Source organism: Pseudoliparis swirei, chromosome 23 (genome assembly GCF_029220125.1).
Source record: "Pseudoliparis swirei isolate HS2019 ecotype Mariana Trench chromosome 23, NWPU_hadal_v1, whole genome shotgun sequence".
Lineage (NCBI taxonomy): Eukaryota > Metazoa > Chordata > Actinopteri > Perciformes > Liparidae > Pseudoliparis > Pseudoliparis swirei.
In genome coordinates, this window is record NC_079410.1 from 6,450,933 (window position 1) to 6,477,132 (window position 26,200).

Sequence of the window (26,200 nt, forward strand, 5' to 3'; positions counted from 1 at the left end):
AAGCTTTAAATATGTTTAAGCCCCATCAAAGCAAATTTGCAATTTGTGATATTGTCAAGTCCATTTTTATTTATAGCCCAATATCCTTAATCTAAATACTACAGTATATTCACAGTCTTATCGATCAGATTTTCTAATTTATTTAAAGTATAATTGAAACAAATATGTCTTAAAATCCTTTTATAATATAATTTACATACAGGCAGACTCATTAGTCAACACTACATTTTTCCTCTGACGTGTACTACGTGATTATGATGACAATGAATGCAAACAGGTCAACTCTACGAGGGATCTATGATCTATACGCCGTATTACTACTTGGTGGATGTCTGATGCTCTTTCATTCCGAGCTTCAAGTTTCCACCGGCTCCTTTCTCTCTCATAACTTTTTCAAAGTCGTGATTTCCGTTCGACACTTGGGACATCTGTGTGTGATCGATTTAAACCGTTTCATGCAGAAGGGGATGAAGCAACAACCGGCCACACCGCTGCAAAAGAAGGAACACATTCAAATGTGCCAGTGTCGTAAAGAAACCAGCTGCGCAAATAGAAACAGGCCACGTCAAGATGTGATGATATTCTCGTGCTGATAATTCATAATTCATGGTTTCCTACCCAATCAAAGCTGTGATGAAGCACACCAGCCACGTGACACTGCTGACGGAGGTGAAGGTCTCCGTCACTATGAACTGCTTACACTCAGGACACTGCGTCCTGCAGGGACACGCTGGGAAGTGCTCCAGGTCCAGAAACACCACCGGGGCTGTGGACAACCGGAAGATGTCATGTTAGTTGTTTTACCACGAGAAACACTTGAAACTGGAAACTTCTACAAAACTTTGAAGAGTAATATTTTGTAAAAACAGCCACTTTGGATAAAGTTCATATTTTTTTTAAATCTCCAATTAGTGTCACCAACATCAATTGTTATTTTTAAAAAGAAATGTCACATAACTGGCATTCATTTACAGTTCAATTTTGGGGGAATGTAACTCAGTACTATACTAAAGTTTAATTTTGAGGTACTTGTACTTTCCATTTCATGCTACTTTATACTTATAATAAACTCCACATCATTAGTTTGATAAATAATCTGATAAACAATGTGGTTCTTTTTTCTGTGCACATTTAGATTATTAATGGAACAAATACATCAACAAATGAAATCCAATATATGCATTATGATAGTTATTAAGATACCCAGCAGTATATAAAGTAATTGATGTTTTAGCTGGTGGGGCTAATTTTAAAGTGATGTACAAATAAATTCATCAATAATTAAGATCCTGTAACATAATATATATTATTCACATTTTATCCTTGGAGATTTAAGTATATTTTGTATACTTTTTCCACCACTGAATTTCAATTACAAGTACTAACACACGTTTGCAGGTGTATTAAGTATATATTTTTTTACTTGAGGAAATAATAGGAATATAAACTCTAAGAGGACATAATGAGGAACTTGATCAGTGTTTAAACGTATGAAGAAGAGGACGGCAGGAGAGCGATACGTTTGTTTTCCCTCGATGTGACATCAACAAGAGTGACTTTCCAAGACCAAACTTCAAATGATCATTTGTGCATCAACGACTCACCGGGGATGTTAGGTGGACCCTCAACAAAGACAACGCAAGGAAGAGGAAGAGGAACAGGAACAGGAAGAGGACCACCAGGCTCAACCTGACAGGAGGCGATGCTGGCCTCTAACAACGAAGAAAAGGGTTGTTACAAAACCAAAGTACGGTGAAGGATTTGCTTCAAGTAAATTTGGAGTAAAGTTGATTTCTTGCCTTTATTCATATCTTTGGCATCTAGGATGTTATCGTGGCTTTTTTGGAGCTCTGCCTTCCTTTCTGTCAGTTGTGTCAGCGTGTCATCAATGATGTCGATCTGGTGCAGATTAGTGGCTGCCTCCTCTGGCAGGAACACAAACATTGTCATGTAAATGAGACAACATATAAAATGTGCAAAAGACTTGAGATAGTCACTTTATTGGCCCATTGCTGGTGCCTTATTGCTGGTGTCTCATTGCTGGTGCCTCATTGCTGGTGTCTCATTGCTCTGTCATACGTCACCTGTTTGTACAAATTCTGCACGATTCTTCATCTCGTGAAATATGCTCTGGAATTTCTTCCTTTCCAGAAGTTGTTGTCTCTTGAGTGAAAGATGGTTTAACTCGGTCAATATCTTCTTCAGCTCGCTGTCTGCGGCGGCCATGTTGGACTGTTGGGTTTCAGATTTAGGTTTGATATTTGGTTTGACTGTATTTGTTAGTTTGGTGTGAACAATGTTGTGAACTGGGGCGGTGGTGAGGTCGCTGGTTTGAATTCCAGACTGAGAAGAAAAATCTGGGTGGATAAACCACAGGTGCCTAAACACAAAAACACAAATAAAAATTCTGCATAGAAAATAGAAGACTTTTAGGATTTAGTTTTCTTTAGTTAGAGAGAAATACTGGTAATGCCAAAGACATATTTATATGTGAGCGAATGTTTCTGTCCAGTAACATCTTCTAAAAAATAAAGACAAATATACAAAGTATTAACAGTTTCATAATTGGTTAAATCTATTTATCTTTCTGTGTAATATGAACCAGAGATATGTTTTATGAAAATAATAACAAGATTTTGGACAATTCTAAGAGACACATGTGTTAATCATTTATGGCAGAACAAGTATTGTTGATAGAGTAGTGAGTGGGTGGTCACTATATTGTAGTGCATCTCTTATTGCCACCAATAAACGGAGACATTTACATTAAACAAACTAGTTATTGCCATCAAAGGTTGACTGAGAGAAGACATGTTCACTCACTGTCCACTTGACCTTTACTAAAGTTATATAAAGTCTTAGATTCAATCCATACTTTAAAAATGCATTTTAAGATTGTTGGCATTGAATCTTACAAAATATTGAATAAAACTCTGCTTTTCCTCTGGAAAATAATAAGCAATAAAGAGAGCTTTGGGAAAAAAGAAATCGATTAAACTAATTGTGTTTTGAGGCAAAGGTACCAACAATAATAATTTAGACAAAGTAACCTGAAACACAAATCTCAAACTCATAACTAACTTAACTCAACAAACAAATATCTAAACTCCATTCAGACCCATTAAAACTGTAATAAATAGATTATGTTGAAGAGAAACAGTGTATTACCGTACTCATCAGCGGCTCCCCGTGTGCTCTGTACAGAGAACATTCAAAGCCAACAATGCCATGGAGTGTTCACTGATACCAGAACATATTCAAATAATCAGGCAACAAGGGACTTCTCTGGAAATGTAACAGAATTCTCTTTGTTGAGATGCAAATAAAACACAAAATCAAAAAATTAATAAAACAATGTCATATGTTTTAATGTTAGCAGAAAACTATACAAAACCACGGCACACAGATATCTGGAGGCGTAACATCTCCAGATATCTTATTTACATGGAGCCTCTTTGAGTGACACGCTCAGTTTAAAATGTGCCCCAAGACAATTAAAATAACAAGTCCAAAATACAAAAACCATTATTTGTGAAACTAATGTACAGTCTGCGAGACAAGTAGAACCAGTGCACACGGGAACTGGTGTATTTCCGTGACGTGACAAGCGTTGGCTGTGACATTTCATTTTTTCCTGCGTCTCTTCATGAACGTCACTTCATCTCTGTTTCTGATCCCGTAGCTGAAGATATCAAAGAAGCACAGAGTCAAACAGTGTTGACGATAACAGCATCACAAGTGGAGGAAGGCATTGTTTTATGCACTTACTCTTTGAGCCCCATCTTGTCATCTTCAAGCTTTTCACCTTGAAAAGTTAACTGATAATTTCTCCAAACATATCTCCTGTAACAGAGAGGACGCACACAGATGCAATCAGTTTGGCCATTTTTTTCTCATTTTAAATCCCTTTCATGTTTTCTTGTGTTTGTGAGTGTATTTACCAGCTGACGTGTTTAACTCCACCTTCACGCTGCTGTTTCAGCTCCATGAATCTGCGGATGGCCTTCTTCAGATCAAGCACAGTGGCATTTTGCACCACCACTATGGCTTAGGAGGGGGGGAAAACATTGTAGTATGGTTAATACAAATAAATGTACACTCTTTTTTTTTTTTTACAAACAATAATTTGTTAGCATTTTAATAATTGTGTAGTGATGTTCCCTAATAAATAAATAAAATCATAATAATTATGTGATCAGAAAAAAAAGTGGATATTGCAATTAATGTTTCGGTTAAAAATTAAAATACAAAAACAATATAAAGACTCACGCATTATCTCTCCATCTGCCTTTAAAACCCTCACAGTCATCGCTTGGCCATACTCCAAAGCAATCTGAGAATTGACTTCCTCCAGAGTCACCTACGGATAAAGATTATCTGGTTTAAGGGAAATCTACCTTTCTTATTAGATCCTCCAGAGATTCTGACACAGGTTTTTTAATGTAATTAAAAAGGTAATTGTTTTTAGTAGAACTTACTATAATGTATTATATACATTTATAAGATGTACCAACCTGAATTGGCAGATCACAGAGTAAAGGGTCTTGCACAAGTCGAGCAAGTCCCTCCTCGAAAATATCCAGGATCTCTGAGTGAGGGAGAGCCTCCTCATCTTCCTCCTCCGTGTCTAAAGAAGCCATCTCTGTCGGGCTCTCGTTTCCCACCTCTTCGTCCTCCACAGACAGTGCTCCTCCATCAGGGTCTCCACTCTGCTCCTCCGTCATCACGTGATTCAACAAACAGTCACGACTCAATACTTGACATCGTGAAGTGGAAACTCTTTCGCTTCAAAAAGCTATGAAGTAAACAAACAACGTGTACAGTCACTAAAACATGCCGGAAAGCAACCGTAGCTCAGTGTAGCGTTCAATAGTTCCGCTCCGTGTGACGCAAATGTACAATCTACTTTCCTATTTTATTTAAAATAACAAATTGAGGTTATTTAATATTATTAAGACTTCATCGTATTTATCGATTGTAAATATTGACGTAGTTTTGTATTTATTTAAAACTACGTCTTTTCTTAATATTTCGTTTCCCGCCGAGCGATAACAAAGAGTAGCACCCGCCACTTCCGTTTCTCCACATGCGAACAGCGGGGAGAATAACAGTTCGCTAACCGTGTAAAAAAAGAGGACTCATATTGAGTTTGAGATTCTTTTGTACCTTTTTGCTACACATATAATCCCGGGTAACATGCTTCTTTTTTGTCCAACCTGCGGGAATGTTTTAATTGTCGAGGAAGGACAGAAGTGCATGAGATTCGCCTGCAATACCTGTCCGTATGTACACAACATCACGAGAAAGGTGAATTATGTGTAATATGTGTTGATGTGTTACACATAACGTGTTGCTGCTCGGCTCCCAGGTCACTTAAGTGTCTCTGTGTGTGTTAACGAAGTTTGACGTACTTTTATTTGTCTGCAGGTTAATGACAGAAAGTTTCCCAAGATGAAAGAGGTGGACGATGTTCTCGGTGGAGCTGCAGCTTGGGAAAACGTTGACTCTACTCCGGGTAAGTGACATTAAAATAACTCATGGTGTGTTTGTGGGTCTCAGTTCATCCCAGAATCAGAGGCCAGTAATCCTGTCTCTTGCCATGATATATTCAAAGCGAGTGTTGTCTGCGTCAAGTAAAAAAACAAATGGTGCTGTGACGTCATGTCACTACCATACTTGCAATATTTGCAACAATGCATGATGCACCTTATACACTGAGTGAAACTGATTGTACGATACTGTTCTCGCATTTTTTCAATATGTTCTTGTACTATTAGCATTTACCTCTTTGTATTATTTATTTAAAATCATATTTTAGCCTTAAGTTATTGCAATAGTGTGACGAAGGAGGACCGCGTAAAGTACATTTTTCGTTGTACGGAGTAACTCAATAAAATATCTTGAAACTATCATCTTTTTTGCACGGTATAAACCAAATTCCACACTTTCTTGTGACTGCACACTGACCCTTACTACTTGTATCCACCCCTAGAAACCTGTCCCAAGTGTGGCCATCTGCGGGCGTATTTCATGCAGATTCAGACGCGATCAGCTGATGAACCGATGACCACTTTCTACAAATGTTGCAATGCCCAGTGTGGAAACCTGTGGAGAGACTAAACCGTTGCACTTTGGAAATCGTAATGGCGTTAATGCTAATGTTGCAAGAGTTACTTCTTTTTTTTCATACTGTGTCCTCTTTCTGAATGTTTCCAGTTTGTGCAGTTTTCATTTCACTTTTCATTTTGTTTGCAGATCATACTTTGACACACACAATATTCACTTTGCACTCAGTTTATTTTCCAAATAATAATTTCAAGGAAGCATGTTCTGATTTTTATTGATAAAATAATACCTGTATACAACGGTCAAACAAATTTTGACTCGTAGTTATACATATCACAGACAATTACAGAGCAATGCAGACCAGCATCATCCACAACAACGGCATACAGTACTTCGTATTAAAAGTTCAATGCAATCCTTCAACAATCCTTCAAAATGTACTTTCTTGCACAGTTTTGCTAGCCTCAAGAAGAAAATTAATCAAATGCATAGAGTCAAGAAAGTAGCCCGTGAGAATTATTTATTTTGAAGTGTGGCTCATGCAGACAAACTGCACTGTGGGTGACGGTGAACTGCAGGTCGAGCATGCGGTGGTGGGCATACAATGGTCGTTTCATTGTTAGTAGTAATCTTAATGGCGTCACAATGTGATACAATCATTTATTTTTTTAAGCTTATTCCTAGCTGAGGGGTCACTATTCTGTATTGGTCAAAAGACATCAGTATTATCTAACATGCATCTTAGGAATGCGGATAATCTTAACGGGTTTATGCCATATTAAAAAGGCATAACAGGCTAAACGATGTGATGTGATGACGATGGGGCCACCACTGTAATGCGTTTGCCAACTTACTTTTTTTTTTTTTAATAGAGAGGATATGACTTCTAAATTGTCAGTGCGTCTATCAGCATTAGTAAAACTGTCAGCTACTTAAATTATACACTGCTGTTACTCATGAGACGACGATGCACGTCCTCAATGCCCAAATTTCTCAGAGGGTTGTTAGTGGGGGGGGAATTAAATTCCAACTTAAAGTGCAAATCTTGGCTTTTTTTATCAAAATTAAGTACATGGACAGAGGGCAGTAAATCACTGAACAGTGACGACTGAATGAAGCCCAGAAGGTTAAGAAATATAGCAAGTAACATCAATCTTGGGCAATCCCAAACCAGCAAATACATCACTATCTAGCTGAAAATGGTTCGTTAGTTTCCTCACATTCAAAAAGGGATAATTATAATAATTAAGGAAAACTGCCTGTTCGAACCAAACGATCAGACATGGACAAAAATATGTTCAGTTCTCAATATTAACGTGTTAAAATAGTGGATAAAATATTTGAAATAAATACAAAAACAAGCAGGCTAACCGGCATGTTTGTCCTCAATACGCTTGCTTTTCAGCAAGATTCACAGATTCAAATAAATAAAGGCCGATTTCACAGCTTTCGCTAAACCTGGCCGCCTGTCAATCAAGATATTATTTTTTTTTACCCCCGTTAACATGCGCAACTTCACAAGCCTTTTTTTTCCAAGGGTTTAAATGCACCTGCTGCCTGTCCACGTGTGTGTGTGTGTGTGTGTGTGTGTGTGTGTGTGTGCTTTAGTGCCCTACATCATCTGTAGTTCGGTGGCATTTGTACACTTCAAATGCATGTTAATACATGAAATAATTAAGATGAAAGATATATACAGTAAATATTCTGAACTAATGAGAAAACTGCACTATTTAAGAGGGCTTCACAACACTTTGCAAAAATGTGGGGGGAGGGGAAGCTTGTCAACACCAGCGGGGGGAGCTGTGAGTTTACCTGTGGGCATGTACATGTCTCTAGCATACAGCCGTCGGTGGTTAGCATATGCGCTTGAATGTGTAGATGTAGCCCTTACAGTAAGGGCAGGTGTGCGTCACATCCTTGAGGTCATCGATCAGACAGGGAATCAAGCAGCAGCCAAGATCACACCTGGAAATGAGGAACACAATATCCTGTAAAGCTGGAACAGGGAAATGGCACCCAGAGAGAAGTCACACGTCCTCTGTTGCGTGTCGCAACCGAGAGTTTCTCGGCTGTGCGATTGCAAAACACACAACAGAGAAACTGATTACAACAGAGCTTCTCGGTTGTGTTGTAATGTAGCTGGTTACCACATCGGCTGCAACAGGGCGACACGCGCGGTCGTGGAGGCACGACCCGCCCTCCTTCTTACCCAATCGATCTCACTCTGTGCTGAAACCCCAAAAAAGTGACGAGTACGAGCCGATCGTAGGCAGAGAACAGAATTTCATAATTTAGGCTAAACAATGTGGCTCCGCACTGAGCTCATACACCAATTACAGCACGTACCACCGTTATACCCTCCAGTCGCTATAACAGACAGGTGAAAGGCATGATCGGGAGTTTTAAGTCATGACACATTTATTTTAAATGTTATTCAATTAAGATTTCAATATTTTTTAGACAGGATGGCATGTCTGTATTTGCCAACTTGAAGCTCTGGCTGAGGGTAACCCCTAATGACATGGATCAATTCATCTTTTTAACATTCATTTTCATGTAAAATACACAATATGAGACCTTTAGGACGCGTACATGCAAAAGCCTTGAAATCTACAATTCTTCCACCCGGTTGAAGTTCTGAGTATTTTTTTGAAACTTCGGCCAAATGTGCGATACATATTTACAAAACCCATCACAAGCCGCTGTGAGGTCACCTCTCATCGGTGTGCTACTTACCCTACGAAGAAGCAGAAGAGGCAGAAGAGTGTGTTCATGAGGCCAACATCGTAAGAGATGCGCGTGACGATCGCCTGCTGACAGTGCGGACAAACGGTCTGCACCGGGGAGGCCTGGAACATTTCCCCCTCCAGTACGGTCACAGTGGTGGCGGCGGCTCCAGGAGGAGCCAGGACGGTCGCCGTGTGACCTCCCATGTGGACGAACTGACCGGGACTGGGACTGGGACCGGGACCGGGACCGGGACCCATCTCTCCCGTCATCGGGTGAGGAAAGTGACCGGGCGGATGCGGGTAGTGGCCACCTGTACGGAGGGTAAATGACACTTAATATACTCCATTGTATATGAATTTAGACACAGATCAACTTCTATCACTAGAATGGGCACTCGGTAGAGCGCATACCTTCGCACATCACAAGATTGGGCATTGAATTATGAACATTTTGGCATTAGTTGCATGCCAATTGGATAAAAATTGACCGTGCTATGGTAAAAAGAAGATTTTGACCTTTGACCCGATCGATCCCAAAATCTAATCAAATGGTCCCCGGATAATAACCAATCATCCCACCGAATTTCATGCGATTCGGTTTAAAACTTTTTTTTTTTATGCGAATAACACGCATACAAATAAATATATATATATATAAATACACGGCGATCAAAACATAACCTTCCGCATTTTCAATGCGAAGGTAAAAATAGTTATGGTTTCCAATAGGAATTTGATTCAAGGCGAGAGGCTCACAGTGGCGTGGCTGTAACCAGCAGGATAACGTTACCAACAAGGAATTCAATGAAAGATGTTCAGGCAAACATTGTGAATTACATCCTATATTTAAGCTCTACGTAGCTTTTAGACATGTTATACTCTTTGTTTTGGTTTTCCAGCTCCTATTAAACAAAGAGCCCAAGTAAAATGTCTGCCGAAGAAAGTTAGCAGGGTGAAGTCTCAGATGTTTCTCTGAGGTGTTGGTGCACCGAACTGCGAACAGGCCAATAACATGGCTCCGAATAAAAGCTATTGGTGCTCCATCTGAAAGTGGAGAGTCGTATGTTATGACAGCGTGTTTGTTTATATTTGCACCTTGAAGTGGAGGCATGGGCATCGGCATGGGCCCCTCTCCAGGGACATGTGGGGGAATGAAGCCTGGGTGTGTGGCCTCATAGGGTGGAGGACCGTAGTCTGGAGGCAAGGGCTGTCCTTGTACAGGAACATTTATTTCAGGACCTGTAACTGAAAGGGGGGAGGGGAATGGCATTAAGGACCTTTGAACACAGGTTTGAGTCATGCAAAAAAAAAATGATTCTCATGTTAATATGTCTAAAATCAACAAACTCGCCAGCACACATCTGGCCCTGCTTGATTATCAGTGTGCAGTTTCCTTTAACCCTCCTGTTACCTTCACATTTACTAACATATTTTACCCTCGGGGTCAATTTGACCCCAGCAATTTAAACCTCCAGAAAATTATTAGAATTAATATTGTTTCCCAAGTTTAAGTGTGAGGTACTTTGTTTGTTTGTTGACTACCTAAATAGCCCTTTAAATATAAAAAAAAAGTTGATATTTCTTATATGTTTGACACAGTGAAAAACAGCCTGGGGTCAAATTGACCCCAAAGAACACCGATATTAAACATCGAATGGGGTCAAATTAACCCTAAAGGTAACAGGAGGGTTAAATTAGTATTTTCTAGGTCAGTGAATCAGCAGTGCACTTTTCAACAAAAATAACGGGACTATTCTTAAGTCTCCATGGTTACAGTTTACTCAAGCATAATGATTAAAATATCAACAAACAGTGTGTGCATGTTAACATTGTGCAAAGTCCTGCATGTTTAGTTGTGTTACCAGGTTGTCCATTCTTTTCCTCAATAAGTGGGGCACTGGGACCAGGGTACGGAGGAGGAGGATCACTGGACATACTGGCCGGATGTCTGGAAAGGGAAAGGGGTTGGACACGGGGCTACCAGCAGAACTCTCCTTTGGACTTTTATTCTGGGATGGAAAGAAGAAAAAAAAACACACAAGCACACACACAGGTTGAGTTCCACGGCTCAGACTTCTCTCAAGAAATTAAAAATTCCAGCAACAATCAGAGAATGAAGAACTGAGTTTAACTGATTAAGACATTTTTCACGTCTGAGAAGAACTGCGTAAGATTTAAGACACTGTGTGATGGAAAAATGACAGTTTGTGTTCATGAATAACCAAATAAGTGTACTATGTTGACGTGACTGTATGGGAAGTTCAGCACTGTAACCGAGTCCTGGGGCTTAAAGCAAATATTAGTTTTTCAAAGTAATATAATAATATATTCACAAATAAGTCTGTAAACATATGCACCTGCAACAGGGGAAAAGACTCAACCTCAGGAATCTGGCCACAGCCTGTAATATGATGAACATATTACATTAAATAAAGGTAAATAAAAGGTAAATAACAATAACATGTTAGTGGTGCCTAACATTTGCAAATCCACTGACAGTTTGATCTGGGTGACACAAAAAGAAAGACTAAAAACACCATCGCACCGAGTATGTACGTGAAGACAACAACAACAATCAACGTTTATTGAAAGGCATATTTCTCCCAAATTGATGCTAACGCTTCTCAGCTAACCAACTGGCTAGCTGGTGTGTTTTTTTCCCCTAATCCGTGGCCAGATAATCCAGCTCAACGCCACTTGCACAACGAACCACGAATAACGGCGTTACGTAAACGAGGCTCAGAGAAAGCAGCCGCGACGTTAATGCGAACGCAGGAGCGAATCTGGTGACATAATGGCGTTGCACGCCGCTGCTGACGGCTCGTTTGGCAGGTCGCCATTTATCTCACCTGGCTCCGATACCGCGAGGAAGATGAAACGGATCGAGACGCGAAGCGACAGCGACGGTCGGTCCGCTTCCAGCCGGATAACGGGCCGATAACTTGGAAGACGATGTTGTTGTTGTTGTGGGCTTTTTTTCTTTCTCGTTCAGCTAGCTGTCGTTAAGCTAGCGTCGCCATTCTCGGAGCACAACACGATCAGGCTGAATAAAATGTGAGAAACGTGTCACTGAACCGACTGAACCGTGTTGGGTGTCCCGTGGACCGTGACGTCCCGTGACGGCGCAGCGGAGAGATAACGTACCTGGATTTCGAGAGAGTCGTTTTCTTCCTGACCGCGGCGTCACGTTCACTGAAGTAGTTTGACGCGAACAGCTTGGCTCGTCTCCTGATGAGAGGCAACATCCGCTGAGGCGGATTTACACCCCGCGTCATTAGTTGTGTTTTACACAGGCTGGGGATTTGTAAAAACAACAACTAACACAAGATGACAAGCGACATATATGTAGTATGAGTATGTACTTCCAATAAGAAATACTTCGATACAAACAGTAACAACTCGGTCAGTAACTGCTTTTGAGAAATTGCTGTGTTGAAAACGTGCCCTACATTTTGCATGGATATGACCTTTTTCAAGCAAGGAGCGATAATAAAAAAACAAATACCCAAAAAACTAATATAAAAAATTTGACTTTATTTTGAAAATGCTCACCGGAAATGTTATTATGATGAAGTGTGTGCATTGACGCGAGCTTTAATGTGTCGCAGGGAGACTGGTTAACAACATTTTAGTTACATTTTAGATATGCTTAATCTCTTAATAAAAGAAATAATGAGTTGTACACATGCATATTAATAACAATTATCTCAATATCAACGCAGTTTTTTAAAATCATTTTACCGTTCCTCTTTGTGAAGGCAGTGAAATACACTCAAGTCATCTCCACTTCAAGACAGACACAATACTATCTGACCAGTTTAGGTAAATTGCAAATACTAATAAACTGCATATTAATAATAATTTATTGTAAATTAACCCTTGAGTTTCCAGGTGGTCACATTGACAAACTGCATTACGTTACATTGTATCTATAGACTATGTGTGTTAATAAAAGTATAATTGTTATTAATATCAAAATGGAAAAGTAAATATTAGTCTGCTGTAATAAATAGTAACCATAATTTGTATAGATCGGTCTTTGTTACAATTTACTGTGTCAAAAGAGACATACAAACAATGCAGAGTACACACTTGTTACTGAAGATAGTTCTCCAGCGTCTCAGCCAGCACAGCCCGACTCAACACGAGAGCTCACTGCCCTCTAGCGGCCATAGTGAAGAACTGCAGTCCATGACATTCGTAGCTAACATTTAAAGGATTCGGAATCAACTTTATTGACGACCAAGTAAACACTAACGTACAAGGAATTCGACTCCTCTTTTTTGCTTCTCTAACAATTAACTTAAACATGAATATACATTTGCAACTAAGCACAAAGAAAACAAAGCTGGACAGATTAAGCTAAACAATATGCAGGACTGCTATGTACACAACTAGTGAAAAAGATTCAATATATATTAATTTTATAAACGTGCACACACACACACATATATATATGTATATATAAATTACAAATGAAAATGTTACTGTTGTTGTGTCTGTCTCTTATAATGAGTTATATAGAGATATTGCGAATAATACTTACACAAATTGAATGCTGCAGTTCTACACTATGAACGACAAATTTCCCCTTGGGGATTAATAAAGTATCTATCTATCTATCTATCTATCTATCTAACGCTAGAGGGCAGTCAACAAACGTCTCCCTGAATTGCACTCTATAGTGTCATGGAAAACACAATACCGTCCATACACACTTAAGATAAATAAATATATATATATATATATATAACATGCATACATTTGGCAAGAAGAGCGCCCCCCTTTTCCACAAAAAAATAAATAAATATCAATATATTTATTTGTATATATAAATATATATATATAATATGCATACATTTGGCAAGAAAAGCGTCCCTTTTTTCTGAAAAATAAATAAAATAAATAATTTTTAAAAATTATATATCTATATAATATGCATACATTTGGCAAGAAAAGCGTCTCCTTTTTCTGCACACAAAAATAAAAATATATGAATAAATAAATTAGAAAATTAAAATTAAAGTATATATATATACACACACACACACACACACATATATATATTCTTTTGTGTTACAGATACTGACAGTGGAACTAACATGATGATGTGCTTATTTTGCTACCTAAAATTAGCTGTGTCAATTAATCTATGTATGTATTTTTAGAGCACGATATACATTTATTTTGTTATTTTCAATCTATTGTGCCAATAATTGAATTTATTTATTATGTTATGCGCCGACTTATTGGGCTTGGTATGAAGAAAAAAATATTCATATTCGACAAAAATACGATCGACGTCCTTGCCCTGACCCCTTCCTCTCCTGACTAACTCCCCGCCGGGCTGTCCCAATACACGAAGCGAACGCCCTACGTTCCTGGGTGCTTGGAGACAGCCAATCAGGTGCGCTCGTTCTCACAGCAGCGCAGCTCCAGCAAAACAACAGCCGTCTCGATTTTGTTTCCTGTTAGCATCCATAGCAGCATTAGCTGATCAACCCGAACTCGGACAATGTTACAGTGACGAACGCGCATACATCTGGTCGAGTGTATGGTGGTGTTGACGTCAGTGTCCGTTTGAAGAAAGAGGCACGCTAACATCGGCGGTCAGCAGCGGAAGATGGGCTCCATCCTGAGTCGGAGAATCGCGGGTGTTGAGGATATCGATATCCAGGCCAACTCGGCCTATCGATTTCCTCCGAAATCGGGTAAGTGTTCTGTTGATGATCATCAGATGGCTCGTGTTTACACTTAGATGATGACGTCACCGCGTAGAAAGGTGACTGTATGGTCACAAGTTACGAGGACATGTTCTGGTGTCGACAGCAGTGAAGTCTCGGATTGCTGCTGCTGGCGTGGACTGTCAGAGCAACGCGGAGTGTTGTTGTTCCGGTGTCGTCGTCGTACTACACGAAGCTTTGTAGACCCAAACTTAATGCACAGACTTCGTCAAAGCGTTTCATCCACATTGAACTACAAGCCACACGAGCTGAGGAGCAAATGCTGGTGACACCATGTCAACAAATGCTGTTCTTCCTCCACGAGAGACCCGTCAGGTGTTTCTTGTCGGTGTGCTAGTTTAAAGGTCACACTTAGTCTCGTGTGTGTATTACGATGCACTTAACCCTCCTGTTACCTTTACATTTACTGACATATTTTACCCTCGGGGTCAATTTGACCCCAGCAATTAAAACCTCCAGAAAATTATTAGAATTAATATTGTTTCCCAAGTTTAAGTGTGAGGTACTATATGTTTGTTTGTTGACTACCTAAATAGCCCTTTAGATATATAAAAAAGTTGATATTTCTTATATGTTTGACACAGTGAAAAACAGCCTGGGGTCAAATGGACCCCAAGGTACACCGACATTAAACATTGAATGGGGTCAAATTGACCCGAAAGGTAACAGGAGGGTTAAGATGTTGTCAAACATTAAACACACAGAATAGACGTGTGATGCCCGGAGATTTAACCCATACAAATGCCACATATTTGACTGTGAGCTGGTCATATCTCCTGCATCTCGGCACACACCTGTGAGGACTGATGATGACGACACTTCTAATCATCTTATTTCTATTTATTGATGGTTAGATTACACTTCAACACAAATCTTGTTCAGATATATACAAATCAAGAATCACGTTCATGCCACGACACGTATAGAAATACATAATTAATGTTATGTTGTTGTGTGACTTGCCAATTTTTCTCCGTTTGATGAATTGTGAGTCTCATTTAGTCAACCAAGCAGTCCTTTTTCTGTATTTTGTTTTTCTCTGAATTATATAGCTATGCTAGATGCATGATAGATAGATTACGTCATCATTGCTTTGGGGTTCAAGTCTTGTGGAAGCTACTGTACTCGTGCCTCTGACAATCACTACATTATTAACCGTGTTGCTCAAAAGAGTAAACCAACAATGTGTACAGTTAAAACCATTTTATTGTTGAAGTATCTGTATATTAATTGGAGATCATTTGAAGTAACTCTAAATCAATTGAGATGTTGGTTACATTGACACAGACGGTGACATCCATTTTATAAAGAAATGTAGAAAAACAAAGTAAGACAACATTATTCATCTTTTTTTCCTCTCGTCTCCAGGGAATTATTTTGCGAGCCACTTCTTTATGGGAGGAGAGAAATTTGACACGCCACATCCAGAGGGATACCTTTTTGGAGAAAACACAGACCTGAACTTTCTTGGGAACAGGCCAGTGCAGGTGAAATCATATTTAAAACTACTATGATGCAGTACGACATTTTATGTTTGTAATACGACATGTTGCTTTTATTATGTCAATAGTTTCCATATGTGACGCCTGCTCCCCACGAGCCTGTGAAAACCCTGAGGAGTCTGGTCAACATCAGAAAGGACTCTCTGCGTTTGATCAGGTGAAGATAACGAAGAAATCACACGATACAAAGAAAGTAAACTACTTTTTAAAGCAAAATATATTCCGACCTAAAGCTTGAAACCTCGTGATTCTAGGTATAAAGATGACTCTGACACCTCGGGGGAGGAGGGCGACAAACCAAAGGTGAAGTATGGCGTGGAGTTCACCTTTGACGCTGACGCTCGGGTGGCCGTCACCCTCTACTGCCAAGCGTTCGAGGAGTTCTCCAATGGGATGGCAGTGTAAGATTTTCATCTTAACATCTTTTTTTTTTTATCGGACGGATACATCTTTTAGCTATTAGTTGCACAAAGGGTGAACTGCTACTTAAAACTGTATGAAACACACATAGGCCACATCTCTGTGTCTTTGAGAGGATCCATTGTTCAGACCTGAACAAAGCAGCGTTTTATTAGTGGAAAACCGTGTGTGTGTGTGTGTGTCTGTGTGTGTGTGTGTGTGTGTGTGTGTGTGTGTGTGTGTGTGTGTGTGTGTGTGTGTGTGTCTGTGTGTGTGTGTGTGTGTGTGTGTGTGTGTGTGTATGTGATGGATCGTGAGAGTCAAGCCTGAGCGCACATACACGGACCGAAACAGATCCAGTTGGATTTGAGCAACCTCCCGTCGCCATGGATACTGCCAAAGAGACTTACAAGGAGATGAAAGCAACAGTTTGCACTGAAGTAGTTATTGTGTCACGCTGAAATGAGAGCGAAAGATGATGCATTTTTAATAGAATTGCATCAGATGTTGCTTCAGCGGTGCAATGCTATTCGGTTTTCGTTACTTTCATCTTGTCGAGGGACTCTAATGCATGTACTGAGCGCCTGAAGATGATGGCCGCCTTTCGGTTTTCCTTACAGATAACTGTCTTAATGTAACTGCCCACCTATAATAAGAGAGTGCACCATCCAGCCAGGTTTTCCTCTTCCTCCTGCACATTGAACGTGTTTCTCTGTAACTTCCTGTGTGTGCAGATACAGCCCAAAGAACCCATCCCTGGTCTCTGAAACTGTGCATTACAAGCGAGGGGTGAACCAACAGTTCTCCATGCCGTCTTTCAAAATAGATTTCACCGAGTGGAAGGAGGAAGACGTAAGTATTATACTTGTTTTAATTCAATTTAAATTTAATTATTTAATTGTTCATTAAAAAATGAAACTAAAAGTTATTTGTATATATACAATATTTTAACTATAGCATAAGTCTTCATGGAATGGTAGAAATGCACATTATTTTGTTTCATGATTAAAAAAAGAAAAGATTATTAAAAAAAACATAAAATTTATCAGGAATACGATTGAAGGTTTTACATAAATTTTTGTTTATGTTTTTTATTTTGTGTTTTTAGATGTGATAGTGTTCACAGATATATGAGATCTGTTTGTTTTAATGTAATTTAAGATGGAAATTTATTTTAATGTCATTTATTTTAAAATTATCGAATTAACGACATTGTTTCTTGCTTGAGAAAATATGATTGTTGGATATTAATAACAAAACATTTTCTCTCAGTAAAATGTTCTTAACAAATTATGTTTTAAGATCCAAAGGGAAATCACCCCCAAAAATGGTCACGCGTAAACAAAGGCTGGAGCGTTTCCAACACATAATAGCATTTGTCTTAAAAAATAATAAAATATTTAAAGATAATTAAATGTATCAGGTAATATCTATGTATGAATTCAAATAACAGGTCTTTGATTTTGTTAACCCTTGTGTTGCCTTCGGGTCAATTTGACCCGATTCAATGTTTCACCCTCCTGTCGCCTTCGGGTCAATATGACCCGATTCAATGTTTAACCCTCCTGTTACCTTTATATTTACTAACATATTTTACCCTTGAGGTCAATATGACCCCAGCTATTAAAATCTCCAGAAAATTATTAGAATTAATATTGTTTTCCAAGTTTAAGTGTGAGGTACTCTATGTTTGTTTGTTGACTCCCGAAAGAACACCGACATTAAACATTGAATCGGGTCAAATTGACCCGAAGGCGACAGGAGGGTTAAATATTGAATCGGGTCAAAATGACCCGAAGGCAACACAAGGGTTAAACAAAACATTACAAACGTTTGTCGGGGTGAAAACAGTCTTCTATGTTCTACCACAGAGAGCTTGGGCTGCCCATTTATATTTTTTTAATACTTAATCAAAATGTGAAGACAAGTATCTGCAGCAGTTAGTGGAATTTATTGCCAGATCAAACTTCACTAAATAAATGTGTCTTCGCTGATGTTGATTTATGTCTGTAACGGTGCCTCATTGAAAATTAACATCAACGTATTTGTTTTTGTTAAAGCTGAACTTTGACCTCGACCGGGGGGTGTTCCCCATTGTGATCCAGGCTGTGGTTGATGAAGGGGACGGTAGGTCACGACAGAACTACTGAGACCGGCTGCATATTCATATTTAAAATAGTAGTTTATCAATCATACGGTTGCTTAAATACACATTCGGATAAACATTTGTACGAACCAGAATATTGTGTGTTCTTTTCAAGATTGCCTCGGACATGCTCACGTACTTCTGGCAGCCTTTGAAAGAGTACGTATACATACAAATATTATATATAGAAATATATATATTGAGAGAAAAAATCGGAATAAAACAAGTTTTCAGCTAAACCGTGTTTCTTTCTTTTCACCTCCAGCACGTCGATGGCAGTTTCTCCATCAAGCCTCTCAAGCAGAAGCAAATTGTAGGTTTATGATTCTCCTTATTATATTTATTAATAGTCGTATCATCATTCATTTAGGCTCAATTATAGTGGACATTCTGACTTCATCTCAGTACATTGTGAAGCCCGCTATGTGTGTGCTACATCTCGTTGTTCATGCGATGCAGGATGTCTTACGCGGAGCATCAGTGAGCCTCGTGGTCATCTGAAGCTCCTGAAAAAACTAAAAACCACAACAATCTGTGCCGAGACCCTTGAGAGTTTAGTGTCATACATTGTTGTTAAGAAGATGTAGCTGGACCCCCGAGCAGAGTACTTTCCCCCACTGGCTGTCTGCTACATATCCTTGTGGAATTTAAAATGTCTTCAAGCATTTAGCACAGACCTTCATAACATGGTCATATGATATTAAACTTTTTTTTCATTGGTTATTTCCCTCTTTTTTTCTTTCTCCCATACTTGTGTTTGCGTTCCTAATAATTTCTGTTCCTGGATGTGTTCAGGTGGACCGCGTGAGCTACCTCTTACAGGAGATCTACGGGATTGAGAACAAAAACAACCAAGAAACCAAGGTTTCAGTCACCGTTTTCCCCATGTATCCGAATCCCAATGTACAAGTCATTTAAAGTTTCATCTGTGTTCCTTTTTGATTTTAAATGTGTGTTCTTCTATCAGACGTCGGATGATGAAAACAGTGACAACAGCAACGAGTGTGTGGTCTGTCTGTCTGACCTGCGAGACACACTCATCCTGCCCTGCAGACATCTGTGCCTCTGCAACTCCTGCGCAGACACCCTGCGTTACCAGGCCAACAACTGTCCCATCTGCAGGCTGCGTAAGAAGCGTCGCAAGAGGAGTCAGCTTAAATATAACGGGTTTACATTATTATTGTGTTTTTTAATGGGAGCCTGTGTTTGTCCTCCCAGCCTTCAGAGCCTTGCTGCAGATCAGAGCTGTGAGGAAAAAGCCCGGTGCTCTGTCCCCGGTGTCCTTCAGCCCCGTCCTGGCTCAGACGATGGACCATGACGAGCACTCGGTACGGCTCGTGAAAATCTGTGTGCGATCGCATAGGAACAGCTGACGTGTGCAGAAACATTGAAGGGGAACTGGGCTTGAATTTACACACTATGCCATACAAAAAATTGTCGTGTACAGTATGTAAAGTAACTTATGAAAAGTAATAAGTAATACAAAAATAATATGTCATAAAAAAAGTAATCAAACGTGAGAGTATAGTACATCCAAAAATATAGTATAGTATGTCATAAAAGAGACATTGAATAAAACATTATAAACTTTTTTTTGAAGTCCAGCATTAAAAAGCGTGTAAAAGTGTGGACAAAAAATATACAGCAGCCCAGTACCCTGCTTTTATATATATATATATATATATGTATATGTGTATATATGTATTTTTTATAAATATATATATATAAAAATATAAATATGTGTGTGTATTTTATATATATATACAGTATACATATATATATATATATATATAGATAAATTTATAAAAGCAGGGTACTGGGCTGCTGGTTTATTAATCAGTGGCAGACCAGAGATGTATGAAATATGGCATTAGCCACCTTATAATTTCTTCACAAAAAAAACTAGATTTTGATTGTTTTTCATGTTGCCTCAGCAACTTTGTAAAGCACGTCATGCAGCACCTATTTCATAAACTACTAAACACTGACTCATGGCTCATACCAAATCCGGCAGTAGCCCATCTCTGATCGAGATGCAAGTGCTTGTTCTGCCTCTGCAGCCATTTGTTCATCCGCTGTGCATCGTTACGACCTTTGCAGAGCACGGACTCGGTTCCTCCGGGCTTCGAACCCATCTCCCTGCTGGAGGCTCTGAACGGTCTGCAGTCGGTGTCTCCTGCCACCCCAGCTGCCCCCCTCTATGATGACATCAACTTCTCAGGGGGTCCGGGCGGCGACGGCAGGCACCTGAGCTCCCCGGAGCATTTAAGTGATGGGAGTTTGCAGAAAGGCAAAGTCAGCAAATCACCTGACAGGTAGAATTTACCCACAAAAACATTACTGTGGGAAATGAGACACTGAATATGTTTGTGTCTGTGGCATTAATAACAAACATCCCTTTACATTCGACTTGGTCAGTCGTCAGATTTACACGGTCATATTCCATCTGGGTTTAGTCATGACATGCTCATAGCCTAGAGTTGTAACTGTATATCTAAATACTGCCACATCTAGCGGACACTTTGCTCTATTAGAGTGCACATCCGTCCATGTAGGTACTTGTGGCTGATTGAATTGACGACTTAATTCATGATTCTTTGTTTGCATCTTGTCCACCGCTCTAGCACCCTGAGATCTCCATCCTCTCCCATCCAGGAGGAAGACGAAGAGAAGATGTCGGAGGTGTCCGACGCTCAGCCGCACGCGCTGCTGTCCGGCAGCCCCGCCCCCACCGACGTGAGCCGCCGCGCCACCGCCGCGACGTTTAAACTCTGCCGCCGACAACCGCTTTAAACCAGCTGTTTCTCCCTCTCCCCTCAGGCCACGGCCGCCGAGGATGTGGCCGAATCTCCGTCTCTCGATGACGGTGAGTGTTCTCGGTGGAACAGTTAATTATGTGGCGCTGGAAGGTTACATGTTGGCTTCCAGGGGTTTAGATTCATTCGCGTGTGGTACTCTCCAGAGGACGGGATGCATTCCGGAGGGGACGTCCTACAGGACTGCAGCAGCGAGCACAGCAGCTTGACCAAAACGGAGAGCGACCCGCCGGGCGACTTATCGCTGCCGGGTGAGAAACGACGTGCCGGGAAACGAGAAGGAATACAAGACTGAAAAGAATCATCTTCAAGCCCCTGAAAACAGGCAACGGGAAGGATTGAAGTGCAATACGCAATCTCTTTCTCTATAATGCCACATACAGTATAGACCTAGAAGCACATTTGGATCAAGCATTGACTGGAGTTCCTCAAATTGATTTTTATTATCAACTCCAAATTGCCCGGTTCTTCCTTTTTTACAAACTTTTTACAACTATCTAGTTCTCTTAAAGTTTCTTTTCACACGGCCGTGGTTCTCGGTGCTTTGCATCTTAACCTGTGTGCTATGTCCTCTCTGTTTCCTAACACTCCTCCTCTGTTCCCTGCCGTCTTGTCCCTGCGGCTCCCTTTGGGCAGCTCTCGGTCCTGATTCCTGCTCTCTTGGCATGGAGGAGTAACCGTGGTAGGTCGGCTTTCCTGTCCGCTCCGCTTCTGTGTACTGAGCTCTACCGCTCCCACTGAATCCCCTTCTCCCTATAAATAGATCCATTGACATCTATTGCAGCTAGAAAAACAAAAGATCCACCAGGTATTATCATATCCATTTCCTGCGATAGGACCCATCTTGTGAAGAATGAGCATTGAGTTTCTTTACGTGAAGTCTGGGCTGGAGGGTTCACTTTGAGCCCTGTTGCGTATTCATTGCTCTTTTTTTTCTTCCTCTTCAGGGTCATCCGAGTCAACGGAAAGCCTGAAGAGTCAGAGCACCAACTGCTCCAGCCAGCCTCTCCTGTGTCCCACGAGCAGCCTTCATATGGAAGACGAGCACCTCAACCCCTGACTCTGATCCATCCTTTTCGCTCCCCGGTCATCCGAACAGATTCACGCGTTACAAAGATCCTCCAGTTCCTCTCACACCCCAGCAGCCTCCTGCTTCCCCGATGAGACCCGAGGACAAGGCAGCCCTGAGAGGAAGTCCACCGGGACTAAATGTCTCCCGACATTAGAAAAAGAAAATTTGACTCCGGCGAAGATGTTCACGGTACCTTTTTTTTTAATTCAATGACTTATGTAGAAGTTCCCCGGCTTTTCCGAAAAAAAACCATTTCATTAACTGTCAGACGGTGTTCAGTTGTGTGTCTCGACCAGCCGTTGCGGTCTCGTCGTGTGGGTCCCAGAGATAGTTCACTACCTGTCATGGTGGTTTTAAGCACACTTACTTTAAATTTACTGTATAAATTGCTTAACGCTAAATTCCGACGAATTTATCAAACGCAGTTTTGTGTTTTAGATATTGTTATTCATCCGTGAAGTACGTTAATGACGAGAACTTATTTTTACAGCGAGGCTGATTTTAGGCGAGCAGAAATTAGAATTTCCTACGTGTGTCCGTTTGTGTTCATCTGAAGTGATTTTGCGCCGCGACAAAATCGTTTCTAATCATTCCGTAAAACAAAGAGTTCATCACGAGGCGAGTTTCCACGTCGTCTGCCGTCTTAAACGTGCACACGTCACGGTTACTATTGCAACGATGTGATATCTATGTTTCATAACTGTACTAGAATCCTGTGTATTTACCCACACATTGTATTCTTGCATATTACATAAAAGAAGAAGTAAAACAACTAGATTAAGTTAACATGCACAGTATATATGACTTGGATAATCAATAACAGCAACAGATTCACATCCTAACAGCTGAACTCAAAGAGGGCAGAAGCCTGCGTCGACGCTCCAGCTCCACGTCGTAGATGTTGCGGATCTCTCCGCAGTCTTTTTGTGGCGATGCCGATGTCCGCTTATGTGATGTAGCCGCAATGAAACGGGCGTCTGGTGTTTGTGTAGCTGCGACATTTACACAACGCGCCCTTTTCTACGTGCAGCGCCACGCGTAGAGATCGATGTGCCTTGAATGGATATAGCTGCTTGTTGCGTTGGACTTTAGTGTTTTTATAAATGCTACAATATACAACAGTTTTCATCCCGTAGACAGGACTTTAGAAATGAACAGAGCCTTTTCTTTTTCTTCTTTTTAATATATCGCAAACTTCATGCTACTGGACACGTGTATCTTGTTATAGTTGTTGCAATATACAATTAAATTGTTCATTTACTTTGTTACATTTATTGATTATGCATTTAATCTTTAGTGCTTAGGTTGAAGCGGATGTTTGATTGGAAGGAGCCAAAGCAATAAGTGCAAACATGGCATTTTAATATTTGGGCTAGCATTTTGCATGTGAATTTGTAGTGGATTAAACCTCGCTGCTTTTAGGTGACATGGTTATGTTCTTCTTCTTCTTCTTCGCCATTTCAACTCGATACTGTGCCTTCCTGTTCTGACCGCTATTGACCTGGTATCCAGGATAACGCCACAGCAGGTGGTCCGTGGCTCTCCTTCAAATCAATACTGTTTTTCCTTGTGTGTATAGCAGCATGTGTATGACAATAAAGAACAAATATTCATTACTTTAACCATCAGTGTTTTTTTTATATATATATATATCTAACAAATATATATATACTTTATATCTAACATATATATATTATGTCCATACATTTTAAATGTGTGTGTATATATATACTATATATATATATTTGATATATACTTTATATAAAATATACATTTATATATTAAATATATATATTTGATATATACTTTATATAAAATATACATTTATATATAAATATATATATATGTATTATATATAAAATATACATTTATATATATATATATATTCCTTTTTAACTGTTTTGTCTTAAATGTAGCACGTTCAAAACCCCTTTCATAAACTGCATGTTATGTCATTGTTACACTTTTTTTGGCAGACAAGACCCAACAGAAATAATATGTTAATCAGAAACTCACGCGAGGACGAGGCCTTTCAGGTGGAAGATTAATTGAGAGGTTTCATGGCTTTACATCGGTCCATGGTCCACGTGTTATTTGCTCAACTGCAGAGAGAGAAGCTCACATGACAGTCGTGCTTCGTGCTTTGCCAGCAGGGGACACTGCGTATCCTCCAACCTGCCACCTTTACACCTCACACAAAGCCATCCTTTGCATTGCGTTAGGCCTCAGCTGGAAACTCCTACATACTTGCTATATTTAGAGCGGAATAAGAAGCATGCTCACAATAACGTGCCGATTTGTGACTGTTCCTTTAAGAATGAATCGGAGGTGTTTCAGATTTCATGCACAACATTCTTCTGCAGTATTGGTTCACTCTGCTCAGCTGGACCAACAGGTGTCCACCAGTGTAACATTTAAAGAGTTTTAAGTTACACTGCGGCCCTTAAGCTTGCCTGTAAAAACATAATACAGTGGAAAAAATGTGTGCGCGTATACTTTACATGTTGTAAATTAGATGCTTGTATAAAACACGTTATGCAAGAGAGGGTCAGTGGGTGAGGCTGCTCCGGATACATACTGTTCACCATTTTCAGTGCGAGAGCCAATTTCATGTCTCCTTTTTCATTTATTATTCTGAAAAACTGAAATATGTTTCTGGGATTTGAAAGGAATCAGCCACGTGGCTATAACTGTCTGTTTTAATAGTTATGTCAGACCTCACAGGCCACACAGATTGACAGATTGACATTTTAAAAAGGGGATTTCATTTCTAGACAACCGTGCACATGCTTTCCTCTAACGTCTGGTGATCTCACGGGGAGAGATGTTCTCACATCTGTGATTGGCCGGCTGTCCAGACGAGGTGGGAGATGTCCTATTCATCACTGTAGCAGTGGGGCGCAGAACAATACTCCTTCAATCAATTCTCTGTTGGTTTCATCTCTTAAAGTTACCGTAAACAATACTGGGGCTCAGCCTCAAGCTCAGGTTATTGTGGCGTGAAGCCGGATTTCAAACAACTGTATACTTTCATTATTTGAGACAGAAAAGATTTTATCACATAATAAACTAGAACGGGCACTCGGTAGAGCGCATACCTTTGCATATCACAAGATTGGGCATTGAATTATGAACATTTTGGCATTAGTTGCATGCCAATTGGATACAAATTGACCGCGCTATGGTAAAAAGAAGATGTTGACCTTTTCATGACCTTGACCTTTGACCCAATCGATCCCAAAATCTAATCAAATGGTCCCCGGATAATAACCAATCATCCCACCAAATTTCATGCGATTCGGTTTAATACTTTTTGAGTTATGCGAGTAACATACAAATAAATAAATAAATACACGGCGATCAAAACATAACCTTCCGCATTTTCAATGCGAAGATAATAAATCAGGAATGTGTTCAACTATCAGACACTTGCACAACCATGAAAACAATGAATACAAGATGTAGCTGAGATTTAATTATATAGAGCTTTAGGATAAAACCACTCATTTATACTGAATTTAAAAGGTGTTGTCTAGCTGAGTCTACACAGGCTTACCTTGCCAGTCGAAGCAAGAGCTCTCTCATTTAATTAGCTTGTGCTAAACCTCTTTGGAGGCTCGAAATCATCCCAACAGCAATCCAGACAAATCTCCACCCTCAGTCAGTACGGTTACAATAGCCCACATGCCCTTGATCTGAAGAAAATGTGCATCACCACATCCAGTC

At 40.0% G+C, this 26,200-nt stretch overlaps 5 protein-coding genes across 8 annotated transcripts; 2 read left to right on the forward strand and 3 right to left on the reverse strand.

Moving 5' to 3' along the window:
• Nucleotides 1-233: 233 nt before the first annotated feature.
• Nucleotides 234-2,226, reverse strand: LOC130188505 (uncharacterized). The gene is made up of 5 exons (XM_056406895.1): nt 2,085-2,226; nt 1,800-1,925; nt 1,605-1,712; nt 619-766; nt 234-491 (listed from the first exon to the last, which is right to left on the reverse strand). Exons 1-5 carry the CDS (start codon nt 2,224-2,226, stop codon nt 383-385), a joined length of 633 nt encoding a protein of 210 aa, XP_056262870.1. The 3' UTR covers nt 234-382.
• Nucleotides 2,227-3,343: 1,117 nt separating this feature from the next.
• On the reverse strand, nt 3,344-4,806 carry snrnp25 (small nuclear ribonucleoprotein 25). Its single transcript, XM_056407583.1, has 5 exons — nt 4,515-4,806; nt 4,270-4,360; nt 3,942-4,047; nt 3,769-3,843; nt 3,344-3,682 (listed from the first exon to the last, which is right to left on the reverse strand). The coding sequence occupies exons 1-5, from the start codon at nt 4,722-4,724 to the stop codon at nt 3,625-3,627; spliced, it is 540 nt and encodes a 179-aa protein (XP_056263558.1). The 5' UTR covers nt 4,725-4,806; the 3' UTR covers nt 3,344-3,624.
• Nucleotides 4,807-5,091: 285 nt separating this feature from the next.
• polr3k (polymerase (RNA) III (DNA directed) polypeptide K) lies at nt 5,092-6,327 on the forward strand. The gene is made up of 3 exons (XM_056407769.1): nt 5,092-5,307; nt 5,428-5,515; nt 5,993-6,327. The coding sequence occupies exons 1-3, from the start codon at nt 5,197-5,199 to the stop codon at nt 6,118-6,120; spliced, it is 327 nt and encodes a 108-aa protein (XP_056263744.1). The 5' UTR covers nt 5,092-5,196; the 3' UTR covers nt 6,121-6,327.
• cdip1 (cell death-inducing p53 target 1) lies at nt 6,324-12,479 on the reverse strand. Of its 2 annotated transcripts, XM_056407767.1 has the most exons (6): nt 11,940-12,479; nt 11,645-11,838; nt 10,658-10,804; nt 9,891-10,040; nt 8,803-9,106; nt 6,324-8,031 (listed from the first exon to the last, which is right to left on the reverse strand). In XM_056407767.1, exons 3-6 carry the CDS (start codon nt 10,728-10,730, stop codon nt 7,920-7,922), a joined length of 639 nt encoding a protein of 212 aa, XP_056263742.1. In that variant the 5' UTR covers nt 10,731-10,804; nt 11,645-11,838; nt 11,940-12,479; the 3' UTR covers nt 6,324-7,919. The 2 variants fall into 2 exon arrangements, with proteins under 2 accessions (XP_056263742.1, XP_056263743.1); XM_056407768.1 differs by lacking the exon at nt 11,645-11,838.
• Nucleotides 12,480-14,142: 1,663 nt separating this feature from the next.
• Nucleotides 14,143-24,096, forward strand: mgrn1b (mahogunin, ring finger 1b). Of its 3 annotated transcripts, XR_008830716.1 has the most exons (18): nt 14,143-14,506; nt 15,908-16,026; nt 16,110-16,198; nt 16,296-16,442; nt 17,175-17,292; nt 18,501-18,567; nt 18,702-18,745; nt 18,852-18,899; nt 19,382-19,450; nt 19,554-19,713; nt 19,805-19,914; nt 20,687-20,901; nt 21,211-21,322; nt 21,407-21,452; nt 21,549-21,653; nt 22,039-22,084; nt 22,166-22,210; nt 22,350-22,435. XR_008830716.1 is itself a non-coding variant. In XM_056407809.1 (17 exons), exons 1-16 carry the CDS (start codon nt 14,419-14,421, stop codon nt 22,077-22,079), a joined length of 1,578 nt encoding a protein of 525 aa, XP_056263784.1. In that variant the 5' UTR covers nt 14,144-14,418; the 3' UTR covers nt 22,080-22,084; nt 22,350-22,440. The 3 variants fall into 3 exon arrangements, 2 of the variants coding, with proteins under 2 accessions (XP_056263784.1, XP_056263783.1); XM_056407809.1 differs by lacking the exon at nt 22,166-22,210 and having other exon boundaries at nt 14,144-14,506; nt 22,350-22,440; XM_056407808.1 differs by lacking the exons at nt 22,039-22,084; nt 22,166-22,210 and having other exon boundaries at nt 14,161-14,506; nt 22,350-24,096.
• Nucleotides 24,097-26,200: the final 2,104 nt, after the last annotated feature.